The 22670-nt window shown below is 37.9% G+C and overlaps 2 protein-coding genes across 2 annotated transcripts; one reads left to right on the top strand and one right to left on the bottom strand.

Annotated features, from left to right (window-relative positions):
• Nucleotides 1–3809: 3809 nt before the first annotated feature.
• Nucleotides 3810–8592, top strand: LOC132161631 (transmembrane protein, putative (DUF288)). The gene is made up of 3 exons (XM_059571790.2): nucleotides 3810–5696; nucleotides 7559–7685; nucleotides 7832–8592. Exons 1-3 carry the CDS (start codon nucleotides 3994–3996, stop codon nucleotides 8297–8299), a joined length of 2298 nt encoding a protein of 765 aa, XP_059427773.2. The 5' UTR covers nucleotides 3810–3993; the 3' UTR covers nucleotides 8300–8592.
• Nucleotides 8593–9043: 451 nt separating this feature from the next.
• Nucleotides 9044–15387, bottom strand: GUN5 (magnesium-chelatase subunit chlH, chloroplast, putative / Mg-protoporphyrin IX chelatase, putative (CHLH)). Its single transcript, XM_059571928.2, has 5 exons — nucleotides 13775–15387; nucleotides 13111–13193; nucleotides 10555–12357; nucleotides 9880–10356; nucleotides 9044–9602 (listed from the first exon to the last, which is right to left on the bottom strand). Exons 1-5 carry the CDS (start codon nucleotides 15177–15179, stop codon nucleotides 9225–9227), a joined length of 4146 nt encoding a protein of 1381 aa, XP_059427911.2. The 5' UTR covers nucleotides 15180–15387; the 3' UTR covers nucleotides 9044–9224.
• Between the last annotated feature and the right edge of the window lie 7283 nt (nucleotides 15388–22670).

The raw sequence follows: 22670 nt of genomic DNA, 5'->3' as shown, positions 1-22670 counted from the left end.
TTCTTCAATTTGTAGATTAATTTGTTTTCTTCAATTTGAAGTTGCTTGATTTGTAAGGCCCTAGTATAATTGTCTAAGCTTGTAATTTTAGGTGTTTTAAATTTCTCCTTTATTGCTATTGTAATTTGAAAGTTATGTTTGTCCTGAATTTTACATTGGTAGTATTTGACAATTTGTCTTGGATATAACTTGTTATAGTGAATCTTACCTGATTTGTAATTGGCATTTGGAATTACCTGATTTGTAAATTGTAATTGGCAGTTGGAATTAACTTGGAAAATTTTGGAATTGTAAATGTGTTTGAATATAATTCTTGATTGTTGTTACGAGCCTTAAACTGGCCGAGCTACCCGTTTAAGGCTCGAAATGCTTTCTAAACGAGCTCGAGTTCAGGCTCGGGCTCGATTTCGTACTCTTCAAAATTATGTCTCTATCTCGAGCTCGAGCCGAGTCAAGCTAATCGAGGGCTCGACTCGGCTCGCATATTCCCATTATCGATCCCGAGTATGATCCCGAGCGTGTCATATTCCTCAATGAGTCGGTCTTGAGCCGGGGTTTACAAGCTCGGCTCGAGCTCAAGACCCGCTCGATTCTTGGTCTGTTTGAATGAGCCGGTCCGAGTTGGCCAAAACTCGGATCGGCTCGGCTCATTTACTGGCCTAACGGTGCCATTGTCTCTCTGAGAGCCTTTCTCTTTCTTTCTGTTTCTCAAAAGTGGCGGGTTACTCTTACATTTTTGAAAATTTTCTTTCTGTTACGTTTAGAGGAGAGAGTTTAGCGTGACGGGCAGAGTTTAGGATCTATGCCAAGTGGCAACTTTTCGTCGAGTGAATGGAGTGACCAACGCTAACCGAGCAACGGGTTCAGCTTTGGAAAAGGGAAACAATTTTTCAAAGAAAATATTATAGAATACTTACAAAAAAAAAAAAAAAAATTATAGAAAACAAAATTGTGATTTTATTTATTTTGATGTAAAATATTTTTAATTAAAATCTTAATTTTATTCAAGTTTTTTTTTTTTTTTTTTTGGCTGTTTGGTAGAGAAGATGTGGTGTGTAGGAAGTAGAATAGGGGCCAGGTTTGCCAATGGCCCAAACAAAGTCTCATAATTATTTATCTCAAATTTAATTCTAAATATTTTTACTTTTACATTACATCAATCAAATTATTAAACTGTTCAAATAAAAAAATCACTACAAAACAATTTTTTATTTTACTTTTCTATACCCAAACATTCGTACTTTTTTCTTACATCAATCAAATTTTGTTATAGTTCCAAACCACAAAACAGTAATTGTCCAATACCAAACAACCCCATGAATGGTAATAAGCCCAAACAAACTTCACAAATGAAAGGAAAAGAAATGGCATTGTAACCATAATACTAAGAGCCTGTTTGGGATTGCGTTTGATAAATAGAGCTTTTAAGTCGAAAAACGCTTTTGGGCAAAAGCTTTATTTTAAAGTTTTTGCCAAAAGTGCGTTTTAACTATTTTTATGCTTTTTGAACCTTTAAAAGAGCTTTTAATTTTCTTACCAAACGAATACTTTTTTCCTCAAACGAAAATATTTGAGTGTTAAAAACGCTTTTAGGTCTCTCAAACGCAATCCCTAACAAGCCGTAAACCACATCAAGGACTCAAGATTACCGATTTGGATGGAGATTTAGTTTTGTCTCAGCCCCTTTGGGCCTATTGTGTTACTAGTCAAAATGTCTGTTTCAGCTCGACCCATTTGAGGCCCATCTTGTTTACAGCCCAATACAGCTCCATAATTTGAGGATGGGGACCACATGCCTCTGTGCCTCACTCGCCAGCTCCTTTGTACTCTCCAAACTAGAATGCCGACACCATGTTTGGCGATTGGGCAACCGTTGACTCTCTAGTCCTTTGTATCAATAACAGAAGTAGAGAAGTAGAGAAGCACAAGCTAATATATATATATACACTTCAAAACGTACCCTTCTTTTTTTATTTTGTGAGTGAACGTACCTTAATTGTTCATCTCATGAGGAAATTCTAACATGCAGTAGACTTATTGGGCAGGACGCTTGTATCTTTTAGAAGTCAGTGTTGTGATACGTACTACAACTACTTTTCGTATAAATTGTTAATTTTCTTTGCTGATCTTACACTTAAAAAGGTAGGCTGTGTTTGTTTGTTTTCGACAAGTGTAAAATAGTTTCTATTGCGCTGTTTGAATTGTACGGAAAATCAGTAATGACCAGCGATCTCTAAGAGCGGCCACCTTTCCATAGATTCCAGTAATATATGGCAAACTCTGACAGTGAATTTTGGCGACCTCATGCGGGAGATTACAGTAAAAGACTGATGTGTTCAATGAAAATGGAGGAAAACTCTAGTACATTGCAACTATTTTTTCTTTTCCTTTTGGGTGTTTCTTTTGTTCTTTGTTTTTCCGGTGGAACACAAGAACCATATCATGTAAAATAACAATTGGCTCATACAAACAGAAGACTCGTGAGTCCATGCTTTTATGATCAAAATTGATGGGGGGATTATAGTGATTGATAATGGCAAGAGTACAAGATCAACAATGTGTATTGACCAGTTCTTTTCCCCTGATTGGCTCATCACTTTCTAGAAGATGGAAGAATAGAAATCTTGGGTTCCTATATAGTGCTCGATGGAATCAAGCATTAAATAAATAAATAAATAAAACATTTAGAGTGTTTTTCTTTTGTTTGGACCTTCTTGTTATTGTAAAGGTGGTGATGATTAATTTGCTTCTGATTTATTGATTTGCTTTGTTAAGTTCAGGGACTTTAGTAGAGGGGGATTATAAATGATAGGGCTTTGAGAAATCACAGCGAATGGGAAATCATTAAATTAATCATTAATTAAATAATCTAATTATGATTTTAAAAATCATTGCATTACCCAAATAAAAAGAAATTGAAATCAATAAAATATTCCAAAATTCCAATCCCAAATAATAAAAAAATTGGATTTCACCTTGAAGAACAAAATCAAGGTTTAGAAAGAAGAGCTTAAAACTTTTCTTTGAAAGCTTGAGAATTTAAGCATTTCGAAAAGTCTACATTAAATCTGAAGTAAACATCACATCTCAATTACGATTAAATCAGTTAAATCCAACGGCCCAGATTCAGAAAAGGTGACATATCAGCAAACTCTCACCCATTGGTTTCAGGCTCACGTCCAACAAAGGACATGACATTGACATCCCAACGTCCCAAAAATCCACCTACCAATCCCAAATAATATCATGACTATCACATTATATTAAGTGTTTCCTAATCAATCCAACCATAATATAAAGAAAACGAAAAATATATGTCTAAACAAGACAGGGACCACCGGCCCACCAAACCACGCAACTACAGCTACAACAAGATGCAGTTACTTTGAAGCCAAAGAAACCCAACCCAATCAACCACCATCATTTCATTTCCAAAGCAGTGCTTTTTACTGACTTCAAGCAGCAAAAAAAATAAAAATAAAAATTTACGCGCCTCCGGAAATAGATATAGAGATTTAAACTAGTAACTTTCACGTCATAAAACACGAATTTTTTAATAATTAAGTTATCTCATTTTTTAAAATTTTATTAATATTAATTGTTTAAATTTTATTAATGTTTTAATAAGACTCAATCAAGCTATAACTTAACTGCAACTGCAATTTTTACCGTCTATGCTTCTATCGATAATATATAATCAGAATTGGGTAAAATAACTACAGATAATTTCTTACTTGCATTTATGAATTAAAAAAAAAAAAAAAATACTCAACAAATGAACCAAACCTGTCGGCAAGGAAACCACATCTGACACATACGAAGAAACAAAGGAAAGAAAGGGAGAGAAGAACCTGAAAATAAATGTCGTACAGAGTAGTAAGTGTGCTAGAGAGAGAGATTTCAGAGTAACAGAGAGAGAGAGAGAGAGTTGAGCTCTGTTTGGGAGTCAAGCTTAGTAGTAGAAGTAGCAGCAGTATCAGATTTGGGAGTTCAATGTTGGTCCAAGAACGTTCAACGCCGAAATCTCCAAAAGCCCAGAAGGGCCAGAACAGAACCCTACCCACACTCCACCCCAACCGCTTCTCGGAGGCCAAGAGCCTCGATTTCTCCACATGGGTCTCCGAGAATCTCTACAAGATCATCACCGTCCTGCTTCTCATAGCCACCGTCGCCGCCCTCTTCTTCCTCCGCAATGTCGGCGACACGGCAGCCCTCCTCTGCTTCGAAACCCAGTCCAAGAACCTCGAGAAGATCGAATTACCACAAGTCAACTGGAACTCGATCGCGACCATCACCGACAAGTCCTCGCCCTACGCCAATTTCAGAACTGAGCGGTGGATCGTTGTCTCGGTGTCCGATTATCCCACCGATTCGCTCCGCAACCTGGTCAAGATCAGGGGCTGGCAAGTCCTCGCTATCGGGAACTCCAAAACGCCGTCGGATTGGAGCCTAAAAGGTGCGATTTTCTTGTCTTTGGAACAGCAAGCTAGTTTAGGCTTTCGTGTTGTGGATTTTCTTCCTTATGATTCTTATGTTAGGAAGACTGTTGGGTATTTGTTCGCGATCCAACACGGCGCGAAGAAGATCTTCGACGCTGATGATCGCGGGGATGTGATTAGTGGGGATTTGGGTAAGCATTTTGATGTAGACTTGTTTGGGGAGGGTGCTAGGCAAGAGACTATATTGCAGTATACTCATGAGAACCCCAATAGGACTGTCGTGAACCCGTATATCCATTTCGGGCAGCGATCGGTTTGGCCTAGGGGGTTGCCACTGGAGAATGTGGGCGAAGTTGGGCATGAGGAGTATTACACTGAAGTGTTTGGTGGAAGGCAGTTTATTCAACAGGGAATTTCCAACGGGCTACCTGACGTTGATTCTGTGTTTTATTTTACGAGGAAATCGGGTTTGGAAGCGTTTGATATTAGGTTCGACGAGCGCGCCCCGAAGGTGGCCCTGCCGCAAGGAGTAATGGTGCCGGTTAATTCTTTCAATACAATTTACCACTCTCCGGCATTTTGGGGTTTGATGCTTCCTGTTTCCATTAGTACAATGGCTTCTGATGTATTGAGAGGATACTGGGGACAAAGGATTTTGTGGGAAGTTGGTGGTTATGTTGCAGTTTACCCCCCTACGGTTCATCGATATGATAGGATTGAGGCATACCCATTTTCAGAAGAGAAGGATCTTCACGTGAATGTAGGTCGTTTAGTCAAGTTCTTGGTTTCATGGAAATCTAGTAAGCATAGATTGTTTGAAAAGATTTTGGAATTAAGTTTTGTAATGGCAGAGGAGGGGTTTTGGACTGATAAGGATGTGAAGTTTACTGCTGCTTGGCTTCAGGACTTGATTGCAGTTGGCTACCAGCAGCCAAGGCTGATGTCATTGGAATTGGATAGGCCACGAGCAAGTATTGGTCATGGGGATAGGAAAGATTTTATCCCACAAAAGTTGCCATCTGTTCATCTTGGGGTTGAGGAGACAGGGACAGTGAATTACGAGATTGCAAATTTGATTCATTGGAGGAAGAATTTTGGGAATATTGTGCTTATTATGTTTTGCAGTGGGCCTGTGGAACGTACTGCTCTTGAATGGAGATTGCTTTATGGGCGAATATTCAAGACGGTGGTTATTTTGTCAGGGCAGAAGAACCCAGATCTTGCTGTTGAGGAGGGCCAATTGGAGCAAGTATACAAGTAAGTTGTTAATACCATGCACTTGTATTACCTATTATTTAAATTTATTACCATTACTGTCTTGGCTGTGCATATAATAAGGCTATTGAATATTACTTTATACTATGCCCTTTTGGGTGCTGAGGAGGAGAGCTTAAAAAGATGGAGGGTTGCTGCAGTAAAATATTACGTTTGAATGTTTTTTGGACATATATGGTTAATCATAATTTCAAGACAATAGCTTTTCATTGACCATGAGAAATAACGTGAAACTTTTGACATTGTCACAAGATGATTATTGGCTCAGTGTATACAGACATGCTAACTTACAATATATGACTATAAAAAGTATTGAGGAGGGTGATAGTATTCATTTGATGTGGGTCTCCTTTTGGTTCTCTGTCTTTACATGTGAATATTATTGTATTGAAACTCTGATGGTATATAGGATCTTATGGGTGTCGGTTCTTGTGGTAAGCAAACTTGGGAGCTTACTTTTTGATGCAAATTGCACCATTCATTGAAGTTTGCAAATTAATAGAAATTGAAGTTGACCTCTTTGATTAAAATGGTACTTGGTGGATGCATAAAAGTTTCTGAATGAGTAGATTGTTAGAATCTCTATGACACTAATCACGTGCTGGAAGGGAGACTCTTGCCCCATACCTGCAACTTCACTAGTGCTTACCTGAGCTAACTTGGTAGCCACACTGCCACCATCTGTGTGTGGTTTGGGCATTGAAAAAGGTATATTTCACCAGTTCCAAGCTCTGTGTCTATGGACTTGGCCTGTGCTGTTCTTTTCAGCTTCGGGTATTGGTCCTCATTTAGAAAATGAAAAAGGAAAAGAAGGATGGGGCACTCTGTTAAGTGGTCCTTAAACATATTGGATAATTTTATAATTAAAGAATTTGGTCCAAAATCTTGTTTTGGAATTGTGTCATTGCTGAACCTTGAAGAGTTTAATGGTAACCTTTGATTATCTAGGCTCCAAATGGTTAATAAAAGAATTGAGACTTAGGAAAGGAGAGCGTTAATACTAATTTGCAATGAGTGCAATTCTCCTGTTGAGTTTGTAACCCCGAGCATACTACTGGTGATAAGCCAAAGGAAGGTGAGGTTGAGGTCAAGTCATCATGCTTCTTATGCCCTGGGCGATGCTCGTGGGCAAGACTTGTGCTGTTATGAGTATGACATCTGCATGTTGTGCAATCGAAATGTATTGTAATGCAAGGTGAATGAAATGTGGAGAGCTTTAGAGACTGATTCCCTGAAATTCAAAATTCCTTTTCTTTTTTAGTTTCGATTGGTTTCCTTATATTTGAGTAAAGATTCTACTATCAACTAATTGACCACCAACCCCCGCCCCCCCCCCCCCCCCACACACACACACACACACACACCCCCATTCTTTTTTTTCTCTCCCTTGCCTTTTCCTCTTTCCTAGTTTGGTTTAAATAATGATGATTTGAGTTTTTGCTTTTTATTAAATCAAAGTTATCTCAGAAGTTGTCTTAGAGCCTGTTTGAGATTGAGTTTGAGAAATAGAGCTTTTAAGTTAAAAATAGCTTTTGGGCAAAAGCTTCATTTTTAAGCTTTTGTCAAAAGTGTTTTTTGGCCATTTTTAGGCTTTTTGAACCCTTAAAAGCTCATTTAATTTTTTTACCAAACGAGTACGTTTTTCTTCGAACGGGCTTTTTGAGTGTTAAAAACACTTTTAGGCTCCTCAAACGCAATCCCAAACAGAACCTTAATCATTATGGATAATTTGAATTCTTATTGTTCTATCTGTATTATGGCTAGCCCACATAATTATTTTTATAGGCCGTCTCTCTAAAATTTTATAATAATGTTGTCTAATTGTCGTCTTATTCTCTTTTCAGGAACTTGCCTAAGATTTTTGATAGATATGCTAGTGCAGAAGGATTTTTATTCCTTCAGGATGATACCATTCTCAATTACTGGAATCTGCTACAAGCAGACAGTAATAAACTGTGGATCGCGGATAAGGTAATATAACTGGAAATACTCCAATTGCGATCAATGTTGTTATAACACATTGACACATCAATGTTGAAAGCTGATTAGTTTTTCCTTTGAAAACCATTACAAACTCTCTCTCTCTCTCTCTCTCTCAAAAATTCAATGGCATCCAGGTCTCCAACTCTTGGACTACTGTGTCAACCAGCAAAAACTCAGATTGGTTTTCAAAACAAGCAGAGATGGTACAGAAGGTAGTTAGCACGATGCCAGCTCACTTCCAGGTCAGTTATAAGGAAAGTGTAACAAATGAACAGAGCATCACAGTATGCAGTTCTGAGGTATTCTACGTTCCCCGGCGCTTCGTTGTTGACTTTGTCGAACTTGTGAATCTAGTGGGCCCTCTAGAAATGCATCAAAAGGTTGCAATACCCATGTTCTTCATATCAATGGATTCACCGCAGAATTTTGATCCGGTGCTTAGTACAATGATCTATGAGCAAAAACCACCCACAAATAATTCAACCCTTTATTCAGCTCAAGTACCTGCTGTTCACCCATTGAATGTGTCAAGCGAACAAGATTTTATAAAGCTGATCAGAATAATGGCAGAAGGTGACCCTCTCCTACTTGAGTTAGTCTGAAGGTAATCTGACACCTGAAACAACGTCAAGAGAGAGGAAGCAAGGAACATGTACCACTTTTGTTAACTGTTACACCAAACTGTATCTGTATTTTTTTTGTCTTGTATTTTTTATTGAGGGGGAGGGAATTTCTATCCTTTTTTTTTTTTTTTTTTTCATATTTGTAGATTTACCCTGTCTGATTCATTACTGATTGGAGATTCACTCCACAGAAAAAAATGTAATCTGTTCTTTTTGCTCGTGAATATATGAAAAGAAAAATGTATTTAACATTGACAATCAAAGTTTTTTGATTGAATGGTTCAGATTCTTGTAAATGATATAGTTTGATTATGTTTGATTTTTTTTTTTTGTTCATAACTTGTGCAATAGAGAGCAGAGGTGAGAGTTGGTAACAATAAATCTTCTAGTCTACCTCATCTTCTAATTATGAAGGCCTTTTCATTGTAATGGCCAAGGGAATTAGCTGTGTCCTCTGAACCTCAGATTCCATTGAGGAGACACAAACATCCAGCAAGTCCTCCAATTTGAATGCTTGTGTTTTTTTCCAGGTGCACAATTACCCGGCCACCTGTGCTTGTGTTTTTTTATGAATGCTCTCAAATTATCTTGGTGAAGAGACGATGCAGCCTGTTGACTTAGAATTCAGGTACCAGTGCTTAGATCATGATCTATTCCTCTTTTTGCAGAAAATACAATAATTTCTCTACAGGATTTATCATTAACTTATCATGGAAAGGCAAGAGCAACAAAGGGTGCCAGGTATATATGATCAGAAAAAAAGAAGCACAATCGGTGCATTTGCATTTCTCGAAATCACATCTATTTACCCTACAGTGAGAAAGAGAAGGAACTCAAGGAAATCACAAGTGTTTTTTATATTTGCATTTTACAATGTTTTTTTCTTGATAGTTAGATTTGAAGTTCACCGATCAATCCCTTCAATCTTGTCTTCAACTTCTGAGTACAACTGCTTTAGTCTCTCAATGTTCTGTTCGGAAGTATCCCAGTACCCACGTCCATTGGCTTCCAGAAAAGTCTGCACCAACTTCCTGAAGGAGTTTGGATTTGTCTTCATCAGCCTGTTCAACATCTCCTCATCTTGAATGAAAGTCGAATTGGCCTCTTCATACACCCAATTGTCGACTTGGCCAGAAGTTGCACTCCACCCAACTGTATTTGTAAGCCTCTTCTCAATTTCACGAACACCCTCATATCCACTAGACATCATCCCTTCATACCACTTTGGGTTCAGCAGCTTGGTTCGTGCATCGAGACGCACAGTCTCCGAAAGGGTCCGTACCTGCATAGTAAGTTAAAGTTCACACGTGAAGATGAGTGATAAATTTAATTAAATAATTTAATTTACTTTTTTTATAAGTTTAAGCTTTTAAAATAAATTGTGATTTAATATCATATCAAAGTCAAAAGTCTAGAGTTCGAATCTTATTTCCGCCATTCACCTCCCATTTATAAAGTTTCCTTGGGCCTTACCATTATGAGCTGTAAAATACGTGTCTTTGCTTGATAAAACTTTCAACTTATTATGAAAATAGGAAAATAGTGCAAAAATTTCTCACCTGGGCATTAGCTGTGGTGGTGTCAGCAATATAAGCACTAGGCTTCTTCCCATCCTTCCTCAAGTTCTGTACTAGATTGGTTGGGTCCGAGTCAAAGTAGTGACTCACATCAGTGAGTGAGATTTCTGAGGAATCAAGGTTTTGGAATGTAGCATCAGCTGTGCTCAGAGCCATCTCAAAAACTTTCTTTTTCTCAGTCATGCCGGCACCAGGGGCATCGCAATCAAAAGCAAAAGATTTTCGGCTCAAGTACATGTCTTGGAGCTGCTTCTCATCATTCCACGAAGAATTCTCCACAGCAAGATTTATGTTCGAGGAGTAGGATCCTGAGGCATTGGAGAAAACCCGAGTTGCAGCTTCGCGAACCTCAATCCCGAGAGTTTTGGCTTGTTCTATTGCGTGCTTCCTGACATAGTTTTGGTCTTCCGGCTCGTCTAGTTCTGCTACCATCTTCACTGCCCGGTCAAGAAGATTCATCTGAGCAAATTGAAAATTTTGATGAAAATATCATTAGCAGAAGGATCTGACAAAAAGTAGGAGAGCATGAGAAGAACTGAAATGTCTTGATAGGAAATAGGTAGTTTGCTTTGAGTCAAGAGATCTCATGTGTACCAGTGTATTATCATTCAATATCAAATATCCAAAAGAAATGGGACTCATGAGTAGGATTTATACCTGATTAATAAAGAGATCTCTGAACACTCCAGAGCAATTAACAACGACATCGATCCGAGGCCTTCCAAGCTCTTCAAGACTTACGGCTTCCACCCGGTTCACTCGACCAAATGTATCCGCAATTGGCCTCACACCAATCATCCACATGACCTGAGCCAAGGACTCCCCATAAGTCTTTATATTATCTGTTCCCCACAATACAAGTGCAACTGTCTCAGGATACTTTCCCCCATTGTCAGCCTTCTGCCTTTCAATCAACCTATCCACCACGATTTTTGCACTCTGCAATGCTGCCGTTGTGGGAATTGATTGTGGATCGAGTGCATGAATGTTCTTTCCTGTTGGCAATACTTTTGGGTTTCTAATTGGGTCGCCACCAGGCCCCGGCTCCACATACTTTCCCTCTAATGCTTGTTTCAAACTCCCCAACTCATTATCAGCCACAACCAGCCTCAAACACTCTGCTAAGAACTCAAACAATATTCTAAGCTTTTCCCTATCAGCCCGGTAAAACTTGGTGCTCGACAAGTACTGAATCCATGGTTCATTTATACCAAACCCAAGGATTGAGCTCAGTTTATCAGCTACATTGACGACTTGGCCCTTCTTATTAGTTGTTCGCTCCACAAAGGCAGAAACAGCTCCGCGTGATGCCTCCGTTATTTGCCGAAGAAGCTCTACATCCTTCAAAATTCCCTTGTCACTCCCTCTATAAATTTCCTCTATATTTCTTCCTACAGTCTCAGCAAGTATACCTGGGAGTGATGAAATTCCTTCTTCAGGACGGTCTAGCGCAGCAATGTTAACCAGGGTTGCAACTGCTTCCATGGCCGATGGAGGTTCACCAATGACATGGAGCCCACAAGGCAAAAGGCGGGATTCAATCTCCATGATCTTGGAATATACCTTTCCAACCACAAGATCTCGTTCCTTTGCTGAGATTTCCTCTCCCTCATCAGGTAGTTCCACATCCTTGTCAAGATTACATTGTTTAGCCGTGCTGATGATTGAGCTCACAATCTGTGGCCCACGGCCAGTGTCTTTAAGGGATTGATATGAGGAGATGAGCTCACTTAACTGCTTAAGGCCTTTGTAAAGCCCAGCATTTTCTGCTGGAGGAGTCAGATAACTAATGGTATTGGCATAGCTCCTGCGCTTGGCTATTGTTGCTTCAGATGGGTTATTAGCTGCATAGTAATAGACATTTGGAATATTCCCAATTAGACTGTCAGGGTAGCAGACATCACTCATTCCCACCTGTTTTCCAGGCATGAATTCAAGTGACCCATGAGTGCCAAAATGAAGAACAGCATCAGCTTTGAAAATTTTCTCAACAAAAGAGTAATATGCTGCAAAGCCATGATGTGGGCTAGCTGATTTGGAGAACAATAGCCGCATAGGATCACCCTCATAGCCAAAAGTGGGCTGAACCCCAATAAAGATATTACCATACTGTTTACCATATACCAAGAGATTCTCTCCATCGGAGTTCAGGTTCCCAGGAGGTTTTCCCCAGTTTTCCTCCAATGCAGTGGCATAGGGAGTTAGGCTTTTGTATTCACGGACACCCATTTTGTAAGCAACGTTCAGATTTGGGCTGCTGAATTGAGCCTCTTTGTCATGAATTACTTCTTCGATCAAGGCTTCAGAATTCTCTGGTAGGCCCTCAACGTCGTAGCCATCTCTTTGGAGTTCTTTTAGAACAGAGAAGATGGAAGAAAAGACATTAAGGTAGGCAGCTGTTCCAACATTTCCTTTGTCTGGAGGGAAACTGAAGACAGTTATTGCTAACTTCTTCTCTGCCTGCATTGGTCCATGTATTTGTCAAAACAAGCTCAGTGAAACAAAGTCTTTTTGTGTTCAAGTAGATTCTCCACAGAAAAGAGAACACGGAACATTACTTAAGGAATGAAGTTTCTAATTACATAGGAAATGTAGATTACAAATTACAGTTACTAAGCAAACATGACAGGAAGAGGATTTTCTACAATGCGAAACAGATGATAAATGAAAGAGGAATCTTCAACATGTTCTTTGGTACTATTCTGATTATATGTACAAGGAAAGGTATGTTAATCTTTCATTATTGTAGACATTGAAACCATACTCTAAAACAACTGAGGTTATCATAAGACTCGTGGCCAGTTCAAATTTTCAAATATAGATAATTAATTGGTGTGTATAGTTTCATGAATAAGATGGTAACAGGGAAAGAGTTATTTGCCCTTTACCCCTCAGTTATTAGCAAATATAGATTAGGAAAATAAGGTACCGGGATATATAGTTTTAAAGCAACATCAATAAAGCCCCAGTATTAATAGTATGATCTTAAATTCATTCCCCAGAGTAATTTGTAATTATGAGTTCAAATAGTGAAACATGAACAACAAAATTCTCTGTTTTAACAAGTATAACATGTAGCAGCATTTCTGGACTAGAACTCTTACAACTGACTTAAGTTTTGATTTTTTTTTTCTTGCAAATATACATAATAAGTCATCTAGGAATAAAATGTCCTATCAGGTCAGTAAGTATGCAACACAAATGCAAATATACCTTTGATTTCTTCTTCAGTTCAGCCCACCTGATTGCTCTGGTGCATAGTTGTTCCACCCTCTTGTGAAGAGCATGTGATTTCCCTGCAATCACATCACATCATTCATTAACCCTTAAAAAAAATGTATCTGTTAGGTTGTCTGAGATAGAAAATAAGGAGTCAGAGTGAAACAAGAAATGGTGGCAATAAAACACTTGATCAGCTCGTGTAAAAAAAGCATTTAAAGTTTTAGCGTTGTTTGGTTAAAGTTCCTCAGAGTTTGGGATTGCATTAAGGAATTTAAAAAGTGCTTTTAGTACTTAAAACATACTTAAAAAAAAAAAAAGAAAAAAAAAAAATTGCTCTAAAAAAGTCCAAAACTGAGTTTTTAAAAGTTTGAAAATGAAGTTTTTTTTCTTCTAAAAAGCTCTTTTTGGCTTTTATTTATAAACAAAAGCTCTATTTTCAAATGCTATTCCAAACATGCTTTTAAAATATTCAGACTTGTTCTTAAAAGGAAAAATTGCTCTCTCAGCTTTCAGAAGCAAAAATTGTTTTGGTTTTTCTCCTAGTATTCCCAAAGTGATAAGCTAACTGTAAGTAGACTATAAAAACCGATAATAATGAATTGAAAGACCAAGATAAACAGACATAATTCACAAGGAAGCTATATTTAATACTTGCCTGTTCTAGGATCTCGGCCAGCAAAGACAATGGGCTCCATGCCTCCGTCAAGCTCCGGCAGAGCAACTTGCAAAGCTACCTGAATTGGGTGCAGCCCCAAAGTACTGTTGAGCCACTCCTCGGTAGTCTGGAATACCAGAGGCAACGCAACAATGTAAGGCACATCAAGCTTCATCAGCGCCTCAATAGCCCTCGGGTGGTCCTGCCTCGCCGGCCCCCCAACAAGCGCAAAACCTGTCAGCGATATAACCGAATGCACAAACGGTTTCTTCGTGATTGGATCGATCAAATACCTCTCAACCGGTCCGGAAAAGTCGAGCCCGCCGGCGAAAATCGGTATCACTTTAGCCCCCTTTGCCTCCAATTCCATAATCACAGCCACATAATGACTTTCATCACCAGTAACAATGTGACTCCTCTGCAAAACCAGACCAATTATTGGTGCATTTGGGTCCTTCAGTTTTTCATTAGCATCCCTCCTCGTTCCATACCAATTCAAATACTCCTTGACATCCTCATACATGCAAGGAGCCAAAGGGTGCCAAATCCCACTATCCAAAAACAAAACCGGGTCGGAATACTGGATCTTAGTCCCTTTCAGTGCGGGCACATAAGACCCGGAAATCATTTTCAAGAAATTCTGCAAATTATCCGGCGAGCCACCGAGCCAAAACTGCAAACTAAGTATATACAGCCGAGCATCCTGAGCCTTATCACTAGGCAAATACTTCAAAACCTTCGGCAAAGTTCTCACAAGCTTTAACATGCTCTCTGCAAACCCAGCAGACTGCTTCTTCCTCTTGAAGAGCTGGAAGAAGGGGCTCTTCGACTGCCCGAGCTGCGACATGCTGAAAGAACCCAGCTTGTTTAGCCTCATTACCTCAGGCATTGAGGGGAAAACCAGCACTGCATCAAGCCTATCCCTCTCTTTCTCCACCGCAGACTTGATCTTCAAAGCGAGCTCCTCAACGAAAATCAAAGACCCAATAAAGACGTTGGCGTCCTCGAGGTCTTTACAGAAGGTTTTATAGGTTGATTCATCACGAAGCTCTTCAACCAAATAACCCACAACTTCAAAAGAAGCGTACCTTTCGTTTTTGTTCAGAGCTTGCACTGCGGCCGTCAAGGATGACTGGTATTGTGCTTCTAAGACTACGTAGACAATTTTTACAGTGGGGAGTCCCCGGTTATTCTCTGGGACAATTCGACGAACTTCTTGGGTGGTCTGGGTGAATAGGCCATTACCAACAGAAGCACATTTTACTCTGATGGAGGAATTTGAGTTGGTTTGGGTAGTTTTCTTGGGAAGGAAAGAGTGAAGAAAGTAATGCTTCCGGGAGAGAGATGAAAGTTGGTCAGCTTTTGAGGTAGGCACTGTAAACGGCGAGGATACTAAAGAAGCCATTGAAATGAAGGTATTTACTAAAACTCACCCTCTCTGTAAATTGTGGAGAGGAAAAATGAGAAAGAAAGCAAACAGAGCAGAAACAGAGAGAGAGAAAGAGCAGAGAGAGGAGAGATTGGTCTGCTTCTCTTCTCTCTCTGGGTTTTTTTGGTTGAGTTTCAGTGTATCTTCTTCTTCTCTGTGAGGATGAAGGGCGTGAGTTTATATTTTGAGTGGAGGGTAAGCGGAAGGGTGGCAAAGAACTGAGAACTGGAACCGTCGGTTTTTTTCGTTAGTGGTGGGAGGGAAGCACACGTGGCAACAATTCTAGGAATCCTGTGAGGCGAGATGTTTTTGCGGTCGAGTTTTCCTTTCAGGTTGTTTAGAGAGAGAGAGAGAGAGAGTGGAACTGAGTGTATCTATCTGTTGGGGTTCTTGGCGATGGAGTTTCCTGGATTCTGATTGGCTGCAGTGGATTTCGCAAAAGTGTTTAACGGGTGTGATAGGGAGTGTGGATGATGATAATATTAATGAGAGAGGAAATTGACAAGATTTTTCATTGGGTGCAACGTGGGGCTTTTTGCCCTTGAAGATTCCAAACAAAGGGTTTGTGATTGTGAGCGAAAAGGAATTGATATTTTGTGTGACACGTATGGGGCCAGGTATCTCGTTTTTCTGCCAAGTAATCTATTCCCAACCCGAACACCCACCTTTTGTTTCTGTCTCTTTCTCTACATTAATTCTTCATAAAATTATTCTTTAAATTTTCACTCTTTTTATTAAAAAAATTATTGTTTTTACAAGGTTTATTGAAAAATTTGAACGAAATTAGATAATTAAAAAAAATTAAAAATTTGATATTCTTAATTGAGAATTTTTAAACTTCAGAACAAACACATTAGAAGTTTAATGTAGTCTTTTTGAACCAATGTCACAAGTTAGTCATTAAAATATAAATTGCCATGTGAAAGTCCATAGGATATTTATTTATTTATTTATTTTATAAAAGGTCAATTAGCATGTAAATTTTTAAAAAAACTATATTAAAAGAGTATGCTTGTGTGACACCCATGGGCCATGGGGCCAGGTATTCCCAATCGGAACCCACCCTTTGTTTCTGTTTCTTTATCTATATTAATTCTTGGTCGAGGGGAATTTGATGTTTTATAGTTTTTATTCAAAATCATGGGACATTTATTGCGTCATAATTTAGTTATTAAAATATAAATTTCCATGTAAAAGACTATATGACAATTATTATTTGTCGTGATGGTCTATATAAATATTTATTATGTGTGTCATTAAAATGTGGACCGTTACATAATAGTGATCTCCTCTAGGATTTTTTTTTAAAAATATATATATATTTTAAAAGAATATGCTATAAACTATATTTTTATCTCATAACTATCTCATAATACTGATATGTCAATCTCACACATTAACATTGCGAGATAGTTGTAATATAAAAATGAAGTTTCTAGTATTTATCATACTAAAAATTGTAGAAATGATTTTTCATTCTTGATATGGGGTCCTACAAGTAATGCTATAAACTACGTTTTTATTTCACAATTATTTTAAAATGCTTACATGACAGTATTAACCAACCACATGATCAATCATTGTTAAAAAAAATAAAAAATAAAAAAATTGGTAGAAATTACCACATTAAATAATTGTAAGATAAAAATTACGGTATATAATATTATTTGAGGTCCTCAATGGTTTTTTTTTTTAAAAAAAAAAATTAATAGGTCCTCAATGGTTTAAATTGCACAAAAAGATCATAGAGTTATTGGGCTAAACAATGAGATGACACAGTTACAAGAAAGCCCATTGAAATTTCTGGTAGAAAAACAATGCGACTGTAGCACAACCTATGGGCGCTTTCGCAATTAGGACTTCTCTCTCACGCCGGTAAAACTTGGATCCAGAGAACGGATCAAGAAATTAACTTGAGGCCACTCGCTCAATAAAAAATATTTTAAGTAGAGAAATGTTATAACGCAATAAAAAGATTATTTTTAGCTCATAAAAGTTCTAGATGATAAGATGTCACATGCCCAATCTATAGTTGTTGTGGCCGCACCCACTAATAAGGTATGTGACCTCTTGTCACCTAAAATTTTTATGGGTGAAAAATGATCTTTTTATTACATTAGCATATTTCTTTTAAGAAAATTGCAATAGAAAATTAAATGGCAGTATGCACAATATGTGAGGGGGGTGGGTTTGATTTGCTTAAAATACCAACATTTCAAATTCAACTTGTAGAAAGCCCAATCCAAATAAACACCAACATAAGGAAACCCAAATACAAATCCAAAACATTATAAATCTAAAATTAATCCAAAAAACACCAAAACAATATATATATGGGTAGGCGATCCCGCCTTAGGCAGTTAACGGTTTTTTATAACTACCTACAAAAGCAGTTATGCGGTTAACGATTATTGGACAGTTATAACCGCTTTACTTGTGCATCCGTAACATCTCTATACAAGGTCATCGTTTCTGTTAGAATATATGGAAAATATATTATATTTTCCATATATTCCATAATTATGGTGATATTGAAATATTCTCTATTTATGGGTTAATTGTAACCATATATTGAGATTGTAATCAAATCAAGAGGATTTGATTACCAAACTTATATTTAGACATTATCCTATAAATAGGGACCTTTGTATTGTAGACAATCGAAGTTAATGAGCACAATGTAGCCCTTAGGGGTATTCCGAGTGGTGGACGTAGGTGTCTAACACCGAACCACCCGTAAGTTCTTTGTGTTTATTTTCTATATTGCTTCCGCTTATATTTCCCCATAATCATTATTTCAACATGGTATCAGAGCCATTGCATGATCCAATGGTCTGTGTATTTCTTTTTCTTCAATCTATTGTTTTGTTTCTTGAAAAAAAAAAAAAAAAAAAAAAATTACTCTCGCGCACGTTGAGAAGGGCGAACAGCGGCACAATAAGTCATCACCGGAGACGACCAGATCGTCTTCCTTCGGCAGCTTGCCAGATCGTCTTCCTTCGACCACATCTCCATCAGCGCCGATCGCTGCTGCCACAAGACCTCAACCCCGAGGCGCCGGTTTGCCATCGCCTCTGCCGGACTCACCTTGCTGCACCTTCCTAGCCATCCACGGCCCAACTCATCTCTCCGGAGTGGTGGTCTCTCGCTCATGCCCAAACCGCCAGATCTGTCGGCGCCTCCATCACCGATCCTGGCCCACGATGCCCACAAGCCATCGCACCAGCTCATAACCAACCGAGCCTCGTGACGACCACAAAACCACCGCATCGTTCCTGCTGGCCGTCGTTCATCAACCCACCACCGCCTGCTCCACACAAATCCACCGCCAAAAAGCCACCTCCTCCAGCGGATCTCACCCGCACCATGCTGTTAACAGACGAGCAGCACCGGCCTCTGCTAGCAACGCACACTACCGCATCTTTTGTTTATCATGCCGCTAATTAGTCTTTGCAGTGCGTCGATTCCTGGGTGTGTGCTCTTGTTTTTTTTTTTTTGTTTCTTTGATTTTACGTCTAGTTCTGTTTGTAAAGTCAGCAAGGCAAAAAAAAAAAATTGCTGCGTGTGGTGTGGAGTGAGGAGAGAGAAAAGAAAGAAAAGAAAAGAAAAAAAAAAAAAAAATTGCTCCGTGTGGTGTGGAGTGAGGAGAGAGAAAAGAAAAAGAAAAAGAAAAAAAAAAATTGCTGCGTGTGGCGTGGAGTGAGGAGAGAGAAAAGAAAGAAAAGAAAAGGGAGAAAAGAGAAGGTGTCATCCAAGTGAAAAAAAAAAAAAAAAAAAAAAAAGGAAAAGAAAAAGAAAGAAGAAGCAGTCCAAGTGGACCACATCACGTGCGCTACACGCCAGTCAGGTTCGGTGCGCCGATCTGATAACCGCCCAAGTGGGCTCATTTTCTTTTTATTTTTGGCCCAAGTCGGCCTTGGCCCGTAGTCGGCCCTTTTTATTTTTGGCTCATAGTCAGCCCTGGCCAGTAGTCGGCCCCCTTTTTAATTTTGGCTCATTGTCAGCCCTGGCCCATTGTCGGCCCTTTTTTATTTTTGGCTCGTTGTCAGCCTTGGCCCGTTGTCGGCCCCTTTTATTTTTTGGCTCGTTGTCAGCCTTAGCCCATTGTCGGGCCCTTTTGAAGTTTTGCTCATTGTCAGCCCTGGCCCGTTGTCGGCCCATTTTGGAGTTTGGCTCATTGCTGGCCCTTTTGAATCTGCATTCACCAACCACTTGCCGCTGTCACTGGCCGCCTGCCAGCCTCTATCTCCTCCAGCAATCGCCACCATCTATGGCTCGTTCTCAGCCTCCGCCACCGCCGTCATCATTGTTTCGAATTTCAAACTCAAGGTTCCAGAATATTCCACCTTGAGTTTGAGGGGGGATGTTAGAATATATGGAAAATATATTATATTTTCCATATATTCCATAATTATGGTGATATTGAAATATTCTCTATTTATGGGTTGATTGTAACCATATATTGAGATTGTAATCAAATCAAGAGGATTTGATTACCAAACTTATATTTAGACATTACCCTATAAATAGGGACCTTTGTATTGTAGACAATCGAAGTTAATGAGCACAATGTAGCCCTTAGGGGTATTCCGAGTGGTGGACGTAGGTGTCTAACACCGAACCACCCGTAAGTTCTTTGTGTTTATTTTCTATATTGCTTCCGCTTATATTTCCCCATAATCATTATTTCAACAGTTTCGATCTCAAAGGGGTTTTTCTCAATCATCAGAGGAAAACAAGCAGGGTGAGTTAATCTTGAACTTCTCTTGATAATTATGAGACACCCATCCGGCTGAAGCTTGCGTTTTTTCTTTATAGAAATTGGTTGATTGGGTTATTTTGGTATGTTGATTTTGTTATGGCGGAATGGGTATATGTTTTGAAATCTTGATGGGTACTCTTATTTGACATATTATAGTAAGAATTGGTGGGTTGTTTTGTTTAATTTCGAAAATAAGTAAGAATTTTTGGGTGTTCTATTTTAAGATGACCAATTATGGTGTTGTGGAACAAGTTTTTTGGGTGTAGATTTTGTGGTAGATGGTTTTTGTTTTCTACTTTGGAGTAATTGGTTAAGAAATTGGGGAGTTGTATTGTGGACATTCTCGGTTTAGAAGAAATTGAATGGGTGTGGATTTTGTTGTTTGGAATTTTTAAGATTCTGAAGGTTTTGGCCAGTGTATTTTTAGTAGGGTGTGATTGGATTTGTTTTAGTATGTTCACTTTGGAGGAAAAGTCACCTAGGTTGTTAATATCTTTGAACCTGTTTTCTTGGTTTTGGAAGAAAAATAGCACCGATGTAAACAATGGGTTTTCTTGGTCCTGTTATCTTGTGTTTGTTCAAGGGCTAACAATTGATTCTATTTCTTGTCTGATATTTATCTTATGCAAACATATTTCTTGTCTGTTATTTATCTTATGCAAACAACATATTTCTTGTCTGATATTTATCTTATGCAAACAACATCTTGATCTATTTGATTGTCTACCAATGAGGGCTCTAAGTGTACTAGTGTATTGTAATTGTAATCTTTTTTCCAATGATTTGTAGTCTTTTTATTGCTTTATGGTTGCATTTCTGGATTTGTTCAAACTAGTGACCTCTGCTTTATAAGGCATTGTTCACAGCCGATTAAGCTACTCCTTGAAAATGGCTCTCATACTGCTGACTTGGTGCTTGAAGCCTTGAAGGTAGAAAATAAATATATAAACAAAGGAGGAGAGAGAAGAAAAGAATCCACAATAGGTTGCGGCTTGGTAAAATAATAAAGAGAGGAAAATAATAAATAAACAAAAGATGTATGTGAGAGAGGGAGAGGGCCGCAGGGGGGAGGGGGAAGAAAAGAATCCATGAAAATGTTGCAGCTTGGTGCTTGAAGCCTCGAAGGCATCACACTGTTGATTTGATAGTTTGGGGAGTGATATTGCTAATTGGGTGGCAGTTTGATTATGATAGAAATTTGCTTCTCACATGTTAAGGGACACATGTCATTTTATTAGATGAGTTTGTATAAATTAGCTACAAACAAGTTGTAGCAAATTTTTGTCCGTTTGAGGAAGTATGTGGATTTTTTCATTTTCTTTTTTCTTTTGCCTTCTTCTTCTTCTTTTCCCGAAAAATGTTATTTTTTCATCTCTCATCCATCTTCAATCTATCTTCATTTATACTTTTTTAAAGAAGAAACTTCACTTTACCCCTCCAAACTTCCATTACTTTTGCAATGTCTCCCTCAAAGTTCAAAAGCTCACAGTTTTGTGCATCGAACTTTTAATTTTTTGCAATCGATCCCCTCTTATTAGGACTTGGGGTTAGATTAGATGGCCAAAAAATGACACCTTAAACCACTTCAAACTTTATGAAATTACAAAATTATCCTTACATTGCAATTAAATTTTTATTTTAAAAATAGAAGAATATTTTAGGAATTTCAACATCCGTTAGGATTTAACAGAAAATCCGAACGGATGGGTGACATTGAAATTTGTTTATAGTTCGATACATTAAATTGAGATTTTTTGAACTTTGAAATTAACATTGCAAAAGTTATGGTAGTTTAATGGAGTTAAGTAAAGTTTTCTTTTTTCTTTTTTTTTTCTTTTTTCTTTTTTTTAAAAAAGAGAAACTTTACAAAGGCTCCATGAATTTCCACACGTTTTGAGATAACCCTCTCAAAGTTCAATAACTCTCAATTTCATCGTTTAAACTTTCAATTTGATGCAATCTACCCCATCCATTAGGATTTGACGTTAAAAGAAATGAAATGATCTTTATATTCCTGAAACTTTTATAAAATTTCAAATTTACCCTTAATTTCAAATTAAAAAATAAAATAAGATAAAAAACGAAAAGTTGAGGGTATTTTGGTATTTTTCATAGCATCCGTTATGAATTAATGCCAAAAACAGACGGAGGAGTGGTACCGTGGTATATTGCATCAAATTAAAAATTCAAGGAGTGAAATTTAGAGTTTTTGAATTTTAGAGAGGTCTTTTCAAAATGCATGGAAGTTCAGGAGGCCTTTGTGAAGTTTCCGTTTTTTTAAATCTATCATTAAATTAAGGAGAAACTTTAGAAAACCCCTCTAAATATCGAACTTTCAATTTCTTTCAATTACCCTATTACCTAAAGATTTTCCGTTAATTTTTGTCAAAATGCATAATATATCCCTTTTTTTATTTATAAAAAACAATAAAAAATTGCAAAGATCTTGCAAAAATATTGCAAATATGTTTTTCTATATATAAAAAAATAAACGCTTAAATCTTTACAATTTTTTACTTAATTTTTTTATAATGAAAAAACATGGGTATTTTGAAAATATTGACAAGATTTAACGGAAAATTCTAGCGAAAAATAGTTAATTGAAAAAAATTTGAAAGTTCGATACCCTTAATTGAGAGTTTATGAACTTCGCAAAATACTTTCAAAACGCGTAAAAATTTAAAAGAATTTGTGAAGTTTTTCCT

This window comes from Corylus avellana, chromosome 10 (genome assembly GCF_965113065.1).
Source record: "Corylus avellana chromosome 10, dhCorAvel1.hap1.2, whole genome shotgun sequence".
Lineage (NCBI taxonomy): Eukaryota > Viridiplantae > Streptophyta > Magnoliopsida > Fagales > Betulaceae > Corylus > Corylus avellana.
This window is presented reverse-complemented; position numbering and strand designations above follow the sequence as displayed.